Below are 13657 nucleotides of genomic sequence, written 5' to 3'. Positions count from 1 at the left end.
TAAAGCCACAAAATGTTAAGGTAATTTGATTCTCTTTAACAAAAAAATGCTTCCTTAAAATTTTGATTTTGTATCAAAGACTCTTAAGTTTTTAAAATACATCATTTTTAATCCAAATGAACTCTAGGAAATAGCTTGTTTGATTTTTTTCTAATTCTCAATGCAATTACATTATGTTATAGGCTAGGAATAAATGTATTGCCTATTTTCCACAGTAGAATATTAATTTCATGATTATTTTGTTCACCAGTGAATTTATAGTGCCTAAAATTGTGCCTGGATTAGAGTAAGTGCTGAATATTGGTATTTTGGGGATAAATAAATAAGTATAGTTGTATTGAGTTAAAAGATACGAGATGAATTAAGTGATGATCAAGAGGCCTAATATACACCACAAATAGAATATTTATACACAGATATACAAATAGATATTGTATACAAACATATACATTACGTAAGTTTAATAATGTAAATATTTTCAATTTTATATTTGCTATTGAATTGGTTGCTTTCCTGGGAGCCTGAAAGATAACATTTCTTTAAAAAAATAGCTTAATTTCAAGGCCGCTTTGTTACTTTAAGTCCATTTATTAAACCTCTACTTAGAATTTGTGGGATCTTTTTTGTCTTCTTATAACTATCCATAACATATTTTATAATTCCTATACATGTATCAAATAGATAAAATTAATCTATCACTCTTCAAAATTGCTGTTGCTATAGAAATTTAGCTCAGTATTTTAAATATGCTATCACAAAAATGGGTTTAAAAATAACACCACCAACAAAAAAAATGATCTACTTTGGAATTCTCTGACAAATGAAATAAATAAAACAAATCAACAAATAAAAATAATTGTTAATATATACAGGAAAAGAATATCCAAGATGCCAAGGATTCTGATTTTGAAATTCAAAATTTTCAAAAAACTCTCCTAGCTAGTTTGTGATGTATTCATTTTTGAAAAATCAATGAAAATATTAAGAATCCGTCGTGCTATCTATAACCCAGAAAATCATTAAGAAACGGTGTAATTTGGTTACAAGATTCTTTATTTTGCAAACTATACATAAACAGTAAAAAAGAAAATGCATTGTACTTTAAATATTACATAAAATCAACATTAAAGTTTCCTTTTTAGTGAGTATAAATCAAATGGAAATAATTCACCAATTTTACCTTCGATGGATTGTATATTGGGAGAAAAGTTGACCCACTGCTTAAATTATGATACTAATGCATAAAATTCAATAGGTTTTTCCATTTGTATTATGGGCACAAAACCATAGGTCTGATATACTTAAAAGTGATCGTTTGCCAAAATGTCTACACAATTAATTAACATGCTAACTTAAATACAGCAATTAAAGTAATTTTTGTTACAGTTAAATCTTAAATGCTACTCTACACAATAATCATAAACAAGTCCACATGGCAATTATGTAACAATAGAAAAAAAGAAAGAAACATTTTCCATTTTCTTCATTCCAGCAGCAGTACCTTTACTGGTATTAATTTGTTAATTAGGTGTGCTTATATATTGCCTAATATCCTATATTGGTATGCATGCTAAAACCTTTCTATTTCTATTTTGCAAGGCACCATACAATACGGTCTCTAAATTGCGGCACTAGTAATTAAAATGGCATAATTCTAGGATTAAATGCAAAATTTTATCTGAATAAGAAATAAAATAAGAATTAAGACTTTTAAATTTGACATTGAGGCAAATGACAAACCTTTGTGAAAATGTAGTTTAAATTAATCTTTCCTTTTGTCTTCCTACTTTAAATTCTGCACCCTAAATCGCTGGTCAGAAAGATAAAGAAATCGAGAAAGGTAAAGAAATCATGCTGTTTTAGAATATAAAAAAATTCTACATGAGAACGCTATCCAACTTAAAATAAAAATTAGAAAGGACAACGAAGTTTTTAACTTTCAGAATCCATGGTTTTCCGTACTTGCCATTTTGTAAAGTATCCTAGCATATCCAGAATAATTTCATCATTGAAAACATCACTATTAATGAAAACACAATGGAGGACTCTACACTTGTTACCGTTTTTCTTACCCGTCGGTATCCCCTCACTCACTGTAAAGCTAGGAAGATGCTACCTTGGAATAGCAATTAAGGTCATGCTTAGTTTTATAAAATACTTGGGACCCAGGCCACTAATAAGTTATTGTAAATTTAACTTAGAATATGTCTCAGAAAAATAACGTATACAACCTCAAGTCCTGGTTGTTGTTTTGCTTGTGGGAGATTGACATAGTTGGTTCTTATGAAAATTTGTTTATATCAGTAGCTCTTCCTAATGTTTTTTCCCCTCTGGCTAGACTCCATATGCATTTTCTTTTTCTCTAAGGCATATAAAAACTCAAGATAAATGATTCTTATTTAAACATAAAGTCCTATGACATTAGCTGCAATATTTGAAATAATTATACAAAATATATGTGAGTTTTAGAATCCTTTTGTTTTAGGGAAAGAAGATAATTCTCAATAGGTTATCACTTTGTAAATAATAGAAATGTAGAATTTATAGGTCTTAGCTCTCGTTAATCAGATGTACCCATCATGGTCATCACCATCATCATCGTCATCCCCTTCGTCTTCATCATCATCTTCAATTTCATCTTCATCATTCATAATATCGTCTTCATCATCTTCATCGTCAGTCCATTCATGGAAATCTCCACTTGCAAAATCTCCAGAGATCTCAAAATCAATAGCTTAGGGAAAAAAGTAAACATTATTATTAATGTCATTCGATTGAGTAATGGGATAATTTCCTGAGATACATAAAATTCTGATGAAAATTAAGCAAATTAGTACAATTTTACTTTGGCCTTTAACTTATTTAACAAAGGTAAGGAAAAATCCACTCTCTATCATTTGTTGGAATTTGTGTCCTAAAAAGCTGAATCAGTAAGGAGATCTGATATGCAAGGTTTCCAGTTCAGTAATATTGATCTTAGCCCAGTTTTTATAGAGGCTCATGTCAAACTTTGAATTTTACAAAGAATTTTAAATTTCTCCAATTAGTGTGGTAGGCAAAATAAATGCTCCTTTAAGGCCTTCACTTCCTAATCGGTAAAACCTGTGAATGTGACTTTAAATGGTAAAAAAAAGCGACTTTGCAGATCTGATTAAGTTAAGGACCTGGAGATGGGGAGATTATCCTGGATTATTCAGATAGGCTCAGATGATCGCCAGCATCCTTAAAATCAAAGAACCTTTCCATATTGAGTCGGAGGGAGTTGTGACTAGGGAGAACAGTAAGAGAGATGCAACGTTGCTAGCTTTGAACTCGGAGGAAAGGGTCCATGAGCTAAAAAATATGAGCAGCCTACAGAAGGTGAAAAAGGCAAGGAAACAGATTGTCCCCTAGATCCTCTAGAAGGTATGCAGCACTGATGACCCTCAGATGTTTAGTTCAAGAAGGCCCATGTTGGACTTTGGGCACACAAAACTGTTAAGATAATACATTTGTGTAGTTTAAGCCACTAAATTTACGGAAATTTGTTGGGGTACCTGGGTGGCTCAGTTGGTTAAGCGTACTATTTCAGCTTAGGTCATGAGCTCATGGCCATGGGTGTGAGCCCTACATCGGGCTCCATGCTGACAGCTTGGATCCTGGAGCCTGCATCAGATTCTGTGTCTTCCTCTGTCTCTGACCCTCCCCCACTCATGCTCTGTCTCTCTTTGTCTCTCAAAATAAATAAATGTTAAAAAATAAATAAATTCATGGAAATTTGTTACAATAGCAACAGAAAACTAACATAAGTAGTCAGTACTTTAAAAAATATTTGGATTTATTCATTACTATTTATAGAGGCCAAATTGTACATATATCTCATAATGTTTATTTTTCAACCCTATGTTAGTGTGCATTTATTTTCTACCTTTTTAAATATTTTAGTCTTAAAATTTTGAGGTAGCTAATTAAAACAAATCTTATTAATGTAATCCATTGTTTATAAATTGATTTTATAATACAACACATTAAAATTCATATCTTATGTGAAGATAATGTTATTTCTATCCTCCTACGCAATGTCTCTTGTTAATAATTTCAAGATGCTAAGAAAACTCAGAAGTCATGTTCTCAAAACAGTTTCTTTATTCACTCATTGAATTCATCCCCATATAGTTTTTATTTTCATCACTGATAATTGGCATCACTGATAATTGGTGTAATTAATAATGCAGCCATTTTAAACTACATATTACAAAGATATGCTCTTTACATGTTAAGGTATGTTAGGCATCTACTTAATACTACTTTATCTCACTTAATTCTAATAATGTTGGCTAGAAAACTAAAACCAAGCTATTAAAAATATTATGGGATAAATACATGCAGAAGAGGCACTTAAGCACTAGATGTCATTACCTTTATATAGTTTACCATTTATATTTTTTAAATGATCACGGTCTATCAGTTTAAAAATTGCATAAAGTAGCAGCGTTATCAACAATAGCCAAGTTACGGGAAGAACTCAAATGTCCATTCACTGACGAATGGATAAAGAAGTGGCATTTATGTGTATATGTATATGTATGTGCATATATATGTATGTGTATGTACATACAATGGAATATTACTCAGCTACCAAAAAGAATGAAATCTTGCCATTTGCAGTGTCGTGGATGGAACCAGAATGTATTATGAAAAGCAAAATAAACCCGTCAGAGAAGGACAAGTACCGTATGATTTCACTCATATATGGCATTTAAGAATCAAAACAGAGGAACATAGGGGAAGGGAAAGAAAGATAAAATAAGATAAAAACAGAGAGGGAGGCAATCCATAAGAAACTCTTAGCTAGAGAGAACAAACAGAGTTGTTGGAGGGGAGGTGGATGAGAGAGATGGGCTAAGGAGTGCAGTTGTTGGGAAGAATGTTATATGTAAGTGATGAATCACTAAATTCTACTCTTGAAACTAAAGTAATTTGAATTTAAATAAATCTGGAAAGAAAATAAATAAATACCACTTAAAAGAGACAACTAGACATTATCTAAAATACAAGATTGACCAAGTACTTTATTTTCATTTTTGGCCATGCATATTGAGACACAATCCATTAATTCCTAGTATATATGTGTGCATGAACATGGGAGTGTGCATGTTGTGTTTGTGTGTGTGTGTGTGTGTGTATAGCTAAATGAGTTTTGTAATGAAAACTCATCATACAAACAAAAATACTCATTTGAAACTTGCATTCTAAAAAACAAATTTATGAAGCAAAAAGATACCACATTTAAAACTTTAAAATACATGTGCATGATGTGCAACTTAACTCTAATATTATTTTTAGATTTACACATAAAAAAGTCACCTCCATGAAAAGAATTAGAATATTAATTATATATATATAATTATATATATTAATTATAATTACCTTTCAAACATTTAAACTATATTTTTCCTACCCAAATATAAGGAGATATGCTCATATAGCTGCAATTTGTGGACCTTTCCTTCAAAAACGTTAGCTTTTCTTTTGTGAATGAGCCCACATACTCCCTAGGTCAATTTCTCCAAAGGTATGCAGACAAAAGGGTTCCATATGGGGACAAGGCACACACTGGAGTTAGCCAACTTGGAATAGAGTGGATGACAAGAATATGCTGTACTTGAGAGGAAAACAGGAGGTATTTAACATTTCTGTATATGAAATAGTAAAAGGAACTCACCTTTTAATTCTTCTCCCTTCAAATACTTAAGTAATGCATTCTATTTATTATTTACACAAGGTTTTCATATGCTAGGAGTGACCCTTTTTGTCACCCCTCCCTCCCCAATATATTCTACATTTTTTGCATAGAGTATGTCCTCCTTAAATGCTTGGGCAAATTAATGAGATTCTTAAGAACTCATCTTGTGCTTGAGAAATTATTAAATAAGCAATCCTTATTCTTACCACAATCTGCAACACCATTTGTTCTGGATCCCATTACTTCATTTCCATATCTGTCAACACACCAGCACTGTCCAACACTGCCATGGCACTGTGCTGGCTTGTAGTAACCGTCTTCATCACAGAGGGGGATGTACTGTCCTGTGAAACACACACACACACACACACACACACACACACGCACAATTATAAATAAGTTGTGTTTCTATTTGATGGTCAGCACCTATGCATTAATTCACTCAAGATATACACACATGGAGTTCCCCCTCCAGGCTGTGAACTAGTGATATATGTAGAACAAAATAGGTAAGGTTACTGCTGTCATGAGGCAGGCTATTTACATAACAAACTACTTTATGTTTCTTTTGTTAAGCAAATTTATTATTACTCCTTCTCATTCTGCAAAGGGTACTCTGTTCTCAGATGTATAATACAGAATTAGAACCTGGGTAATGCCGTGTGTATTACATCATCCAGACCACTTAGAATGGCACACCAGACCCCCTACCATCATCACTGCCTACTTTCTATTTTCTTTCCCCCAAATTTTCCTTCATATACTCCAAGCTTTTTCCACATCAAACTGTTTTGCCCAAATTCACTAATGCTTCATCTCTGTATTTATCTGTTTCTCATCTGGAATCCCTCCCTCCTTCCTTCCCTCCCTCTTACATTTTAATATTGCCTTAAATGTGACCCCTAATATGCACCCCTCTCTTAAACTGGAAGATTTCTCATATGCTTCTTATAACGTGGTGTGTGTGTGTGTGTGTGTGTGTGTGTGTGGTTTATTATTACGTGCTTTCACCACTATAATGTGATATCCTCTCTATTGGGAATTTTGCATTCTCTTTGTTTTGAGTATTATATTAACAACTCTTAATCAAGTGGGAAAGACAGACATTTATTTTCACATCTATAATATCTAACATAGTACCTGGCACGTGGCTAATGATAAATGTTTAATTCATAACTTAGAAGTGAATTCACTTTCTTAAATGTTTATGCCGACACAACAAAGTAAGGCTTAGGAAATTAGAAAATTTTCTTGTCTTTCCTGACTATTCTATTCTCTCGGTGACCAGACACACTCTAGTTATCTAGTGAGAGAGAGAGAGAGAAAAAAAAAAAAAGCAACCGCTGAATAAATCAATAGAACATGAAATTCTTTCAATTTACTTAGTCTTGCAACCATATGGGATCATAATATTACCTCTTTAAATAAAGTTTCAAAATTCTGAGCAATAAATAGTTTGATTTTAAAATTGTAATTCATTTGAAAGATTTGGAGTATGAGACTATCAGTGAAGTAGACAGAATATTACTAATATAGAAAACTTGAAAACGCCATCTGTAGATTTAAGACCAGCAAAAATTAGAACACTTTTTTTTCACATTCTTAGCTCCATCTTTTAAAAGGCTATCATAACTTGACATCTTTGACATGAAAGTGTTATGATGTAGAGTTAGTGTGACCATTAATTTATCTTTAATGCCAGTATGACGCACTATCTCTATATAACAACTGATAACTTTTCAGGTAAGTACCGTTATACTTCCAAAAAAAAAAAAAAGAACTATTTAGGGCATTCATTCTCTAATAATGATTTCCATTTTTATTATGTAAAAAGAATAAAAGTTACTCCTTCCAAAGGCACTAGATATGTTTTCATTTTTTTTAAACTGCAAATAATCAAATTCTGAATTTTGGTAAGTCTAAAATATTTTTCAGTTGAATTTCAATGGCTTTTCCCATTGTACATGGATAAACTTTGCTTTGTGGAAACAAAGAAACCTATGTATGACTGTATTATTTCATTTTTGAGCTGTGGTGTAGTATGCATTTTTTAACAGAGCTAAAAGAAACATAACACATTATAGTTTTATCATTAGTAATTCTTTATATCTTAAAGTGCTTTATTACAAAAAAAAATAGCCTTTTCATTTTGAAGTATGGATTTTCAAGTAATTTATAAAAAACTCATTTAAACATGCAATATTATAATTACGAAGATAGCGTGACATAATAAATCAATGAGATTCAAAAATATTAAAAATTGTGTTCTATTAAATACTCAAGGCATTAATATACATGGAAAAGACAAAACAGAAAACATTGCATATGTGGTATTCTGCATTGGATCCTAAAACAGAAAAAGGACATCAGTGGAAAAACTGGTAAAATCCAAATAAAGTCTAAGTTTTAACTAATAGAATTATAGCAATGTTAATTTCTTAGAATTGACAAACAGACAATGGTTATTTGGTACATAATAAGATGGTAACTCTGGGGGAGGTAGAGTAAAGGACATATATAAACTATGTACTAATCTTTGTAAAATTTCTTTAAAATTATTCAAAAGAGTTTATTTTAAAATTTTATGTCTAGAAGAATAAACAAAATAATCACACATAATAGTTTAGTAATTTCTTGATAGTCAAGCACTCTAATGTTTCAAGACTTTTGGTGAATTTTGTTATCTATCTATCTATCATCTATCTAATACATATATTTACTTGCTAAAAGTAAGTTAGTAAAAAGTGCTGATGAAAAAACACTAGAAAGTTTATTCAAGTTTCTTTGAGGTACTACGGCATGCTTTCACCCATCTCTCTCTCATATTACTTTATACATGTTAGATTATTATAGATATTATTACATATATATTATATATTACATATTATATATCATATAATAGATATTAGATCATTTTAGGCATATTAGATTATATATTAGAATATATATATATATAGATCATATAAATATTATATATACATTATTATAGATATATTAGAATATGTAAATATATTAGATTATTTTATATGTATTAGATTATTATATGCATGTGTGCACCATTATTCTTGAATTGTTAGCCACAGAATTAGAATGAAAGTTTCTGCTGATGCTTTAACTTTAGCATTGTTTAAATCTCTTTTTTCACTTAATAACTTTCAAAATGAACATTATATTAGGGTAATAAAACAGACATAATATCTTTCAATAGGTAAGATAATAAAAGTAAGTTTAATGGCTTTCAAAAACTTCATAAATTTTGTTACTGAAATTTAGTGTCGTCTATCTTTGTTGGATTAATATTGATTTTATGTTGCTGTTTCCCTGGGGTTATTTATGTAAGCAATAAAGGCTTCAGAAGAATGATCTATTACTCACCTAGGAGCTTCTTTACCCCTTGCCGCTTCTGAATATTGCTGAGCTCCGTCTGGCAAGGTGGGTCTGCAATGACATTAAAAGTGTTACTTCAAGGATTATAGTTAAATAAAAAAAAGAATAATTTCTATGATATCAAACCTCATCTGGTCTTTACATGGCTTTAAAAGACACATATGATGTATTATTTCTTTTTTATGGAGTACGTACCTATATGATACATGTATGTGTATCTATACGCATACTTGGAGGGAGAAACAGAGGCAGGGGGAAAGAGACAGAGAGAGAAAGGCTTTCCTAATTATTGGTATTAGATTATCTTGATTTTTTGCAGACAGACCAAATTGTATAGAAAAATGCAGAGAATGATATGAAATACTTATATGATGGAAAATGGTTCTTATCGTTTACTATTAAACGGTCAATCAACTCAGCAATATAAATCCGCCTGAGGGACTGGTGTCAAAACAATTAACTGATTATGTTTTCCCTTTATTTAAAACAGGCTATAAGATATAGAGAAATAGCTTTGCATTAAAAAAGTAATCTCTAAAAAAAGTCAATGCTCTTTCAGCTTATATCAGACACACTATTATAAGTTTTGATACTGAATAATGCTGACAGGCTTTGGTCTTTTTAGTTCTATTGGTCTTTTTAGTTCTATCCAGATACTTCAAGTATATATGCAGTGTGGAAACAGGACATATTATAAAATAATTTCTGATAAGCCATCTTTTAAAAATTAAGCAAATTTAGAAATAAAGAATTGCCTTTCTTTTTGAACTCAACCACTTAAAGGAGAACATTTTCAGATAAATATAAAATTCTAAATGGACACAATATAGCTTGGCTTATATTATTATTATGTATTATTACATATATTTTATATAATAAATATATTTTCTAATTTATAATATTCAAATAGTTCAACGTATTTTATGCTCATATTCTAAAAACCTTCTATATAAAAAGGCATCTTAAATTATTGAAGCAGAAAACCAATAGGAACTAGTACCTACTTTCCCATACTACAACATTTTAGGGAAAAGGCAGGGTATAATCAATTCAAATAATTTAAAAATATTATATAAATTTGACAATATTCAGTTATTAAATTTTCATGTAAGTAACAAAGTGTAATGAGGAAATGAGACAAAGTGATTAATATATGTATATATTTAATTTTTTTAATGTTTATTTATTATTTTTGAGAGAGAGAGAGAGAGAGAGAGAGCATAAGTGAGAGCAGGGGAGGGGCAGAGAGAGAGGGAGACACAGAGTCCTAAGCAGGTTCCAGGCTCTGAGCTGTCAGCACAGAACTGTGAGATCATGACCTGAGCCAAAGTCAGACGCTTAATTGAATGAGCCACCAGGCACCCCAATATACATTTTATAGTTTAATATATATAAGCCAAACAAGTCTTTTCCATGGGAAATCTAATGTGAAGAAAAAGTAATTTTTTTCAAAGAGAGAGAGAGAGACTATACAAGAAACAGACTCTTAACTATAGACAACAAACTGATGGTTACCAGAGGGTAGGGGCATGCTGGGGGAGGGAGGGGGTGATGAGAAAAATAGGTGAAGGGGATTAAGAGTACACTTATGATGAACACTGAGTAATGTATCAAGTTATGCAACATGGGCTTATAGAATGGACATTTAAAATTTTACTCCTTCCAAATATAATAGAAGCCAGAGGATATTTTTGAGCTGAAGTTTCAATATCATATTGAAGGCATTTTTTCTAATTACTATGGACTAGTTATTGCAAAGTAAAAATAATATTTGTATATGTTTGTTATGACATTGCCTGAAAATCCATGTACATTTGATTCTCTCGATTAGTGACCTCACTGAATAAACATGAGTACCAGTCCCACAAACTTTGTATAAGGGAGCAATTTAAGATTTCACGAGTACACTGTACAAGATTCAGCTGTTCATCTACACATATTTAATTCTGAAGTATTTCTCCTATTATTTGTAAGGCAATTCTGTCTGGTCTTTAACATGGGTATACTACATATATATATATATATATATATATATATATATATATATATATATATAACTCTTATTTATATATTATATATTTTATATATTACTCTAATATATAGCCAAATATATTACATAATACTTTAATTACAGTAAATAATAATTTGTTGTTTTATTGAATAGTGAGGAAAAATACATTCTTTTATAAGGTGAAACATTTGAAAGCATGCTTTTAAATAAATGGCTATTCTTTTTCATTAGATTACTTAATAAACTAATTCTTATTGTTATTCTTAGTGTCAGTTACCCTGATAGAGCTTTTTTCTAACATTTTCTAGCATATTAAAGTAATAAAAATAATTAGCCAACTCTCCTAACCTTTGGGGAAGATGTATAAATCCTTTTACCCACTCAGGTACCATTTATTAAATTATATCTACCATGTATTAAATAATCTCAGAGAAAATCTTCATGTGACTATAAAGATTTTAACACTTTGGCTGAATACTGTTTAATAGATGAAAAGTATTTAAAGCAAAATTTTTCTTTGGGAACCTTTTAGTTCTACAAATATTACTGCAAAATCCACAAATGTTTTAATATGAAACTATTTATTTCTATAGAAGAAACACTGAGTTTTTCATAATTTTTTTTGCAAACATGCTATCATAACACTAAAAAATTTAACTAAAATAAGATCATAAAAAAAAGACCAGATATCTTTTTATGATGGATTACCAGCATTGACTTTTCTATTCTTTAAATGCTTTAAATGTATACTAGTCATTAAAACTATCATGTAGCTTTTTAGAAGTGTGCAACTACCTAGAAAGCAGAAATACAGTAATAAAATCAACAGAGTGCATGTGTGTGGGTGTAAGGTTTAGAATATTTTAATAAAGAAAATATGTTTTGTTTAAAGTGATTTATAAATAGTTAAACTACTCTAAAATTCCTGCTGTTGACTCACTACTAACCAATTACTAAACTATTACTAATACATTAAAAAGTATTTGAGGTAGTAAAAGTCCCTACATAAGGTATTAGTGATTCATATGAAAAGCTGAGTAAAATTAATACACCTTTAAGTAGATTGTACATTCTCTTAGCTGTCAAGAATTAAAGTAAGGTGACAATAGCAGGTGTATCACATTAGAATAATTCCCTGTTTGTTTTTTAAAATTAGGATCAACCAGTCAGAATGCCTAAAATTCACAACTCAGGGAACCACAGATGTTGGTGACGATGTGGAGAGAACACTTTTGCACTGTCAGTGGGAATGCAAACTGGTGCAGCCACTCTGGAAAACAGAATGGAGGTTCCTCAAAAAAATTAAAAATGAAGCTATCCTATGTTCCAGTAATTACACTACTAGGTATTTATCCAAAGGATACCAAAATGCTGATCCAAAGGGGCATGTGCACCCCAATGTTTATAGTAGCGCTATCAACAATAGCCAAAATATGGAAAGAGCCCAAATGTCCATCAACTGATGAATGGAGAAGGATGATGTGGTAAACGTATACAATGGAATATTACTCGGGTATCAAAAAGAATAAAATCTTGACCTCTGAAACGTGGATGGATCTAGAATGTATTATACGCTAAGTGAAATAAATCAGTCAGAGAAGGACAAGTATCAAATGATTTCACTCATATGTGGAATTTAAGAAACAAAACAGATGAATATAGGAGAAAGGATGGAAAAATAAGAAAAAAACAGAGGGGGAGGCAAACCATAAGAGACTCTGAAATACAGAGAACAAATTGAGGGTTGCTGGAGGGGTGTTGAGTGGGGGGAGTGGGTTAAATGGATGATGGGTACTAAGGAAGGCACTTGTTGAGATGAACACTGGGTGTTCTAGGTAAGTGATGAATCACTAAATTCTACTCCTGAATTACTCCATTATTACACTATATATAAACTAACTTGGATTTAAATAAAATAAAATAAAATAAAATAATAAAAATAAAATTAGCGTCAAAATTACACACACCACTGTTTCCTTAGTTTCCCCAAACTTTATCATAAAGTGAGGTTTTGGATCTTTTTTTGTTACCTACTTAATTTCAATTGCCATTAGATTGATTATATAAGTATGGTTTCACTGTTACATTGCATTTCCCAGTAAAGAAGGAAGCCGAAGGAACTAGCATCATACCAGCTCTCCCAGGTAACTCGCCTCTTCCAGAGAATCAAGAGACACTTTCTTTGCTAGTGAATTTGTACGAAGCTAAGTTAGTTTTAAAAGTTTGAAAGGCCAAGACATTTTAAAATCAAACGAGTAAAAAATAACTTTATGGTGAATGCAGTGGTTCATTCGGCACATTTAATAAGATCACAAAATAGAACATTAAAACTCCACAGTATAGTGATAAAAAACCCATTTATTTTACACCGTGGGCAAAGCAGATAGCAAATTAATTTTAATGATTGCTTTTAATATCTATGTTCTCCTATCTCTCTGTGCTTCTTGGTGGTTCATAATAGAAACTATAATGAAGTGCATTAATATAAAATACTAATTACTATTTTTCATCTTGTTTAGCATGTTTTGTATCCC

The 13657-nt window shown here is 30.9% G+C and overlaps 1 protein-coding gene across 2 annotated transcripts in view; it reads right to left on the bottom strand.

Moving 5' to 3' along the window:
• Positions 1-1046: 1046 nt before the first annotated feature.
• Positions 1047-13657, bottom strand: part of SPOCK3 (SPARC (osteonectin), cwcv and kazal like domains proteoglycan 3) — a 494478-nt gene continuing 481867 nt past the window's right edge. For both annotated transcript variants that reach the window (XM_015544275.2, XM_042983659.1), the window contains exons 9-11: positions 9101-9163; positions 5932-6069; positions 1047-2734 (exon numbers count right to left, since the gene is read on the bottom strand). In XM_015544275.2, the coding sequence (XP_015399761.2) occupies positions 2565-2734; positions 5932-6069; positions 9101-9163 (371 nt within the window). In that variant the 3' untranslated portion in view covers positions 1047-2564. The remainder of the gene's footprint in view (positions 2735-5931; positions 6070-9100; positions 9164-13657) is intronic.

The sequence above is a fragment of the Panthera tigris genome, chromosome B1 (assembly GCF_018350195.1).
Source record: "Panthera tigris isolate Pti1 chromosome B1, P.tigris_Pti1_mat1.1, whole genome shotgun sequence".
NCBI classification, from domain to species: domain Eukaryota; kingdom Metazoa; phylum Chordata; class Mammalia; order Carnivora; family Felidae; genus Panthera; species Panthera tigris.
This window is presented reverse-complemented; position numbering and strand designations above follow the sequence as displayed.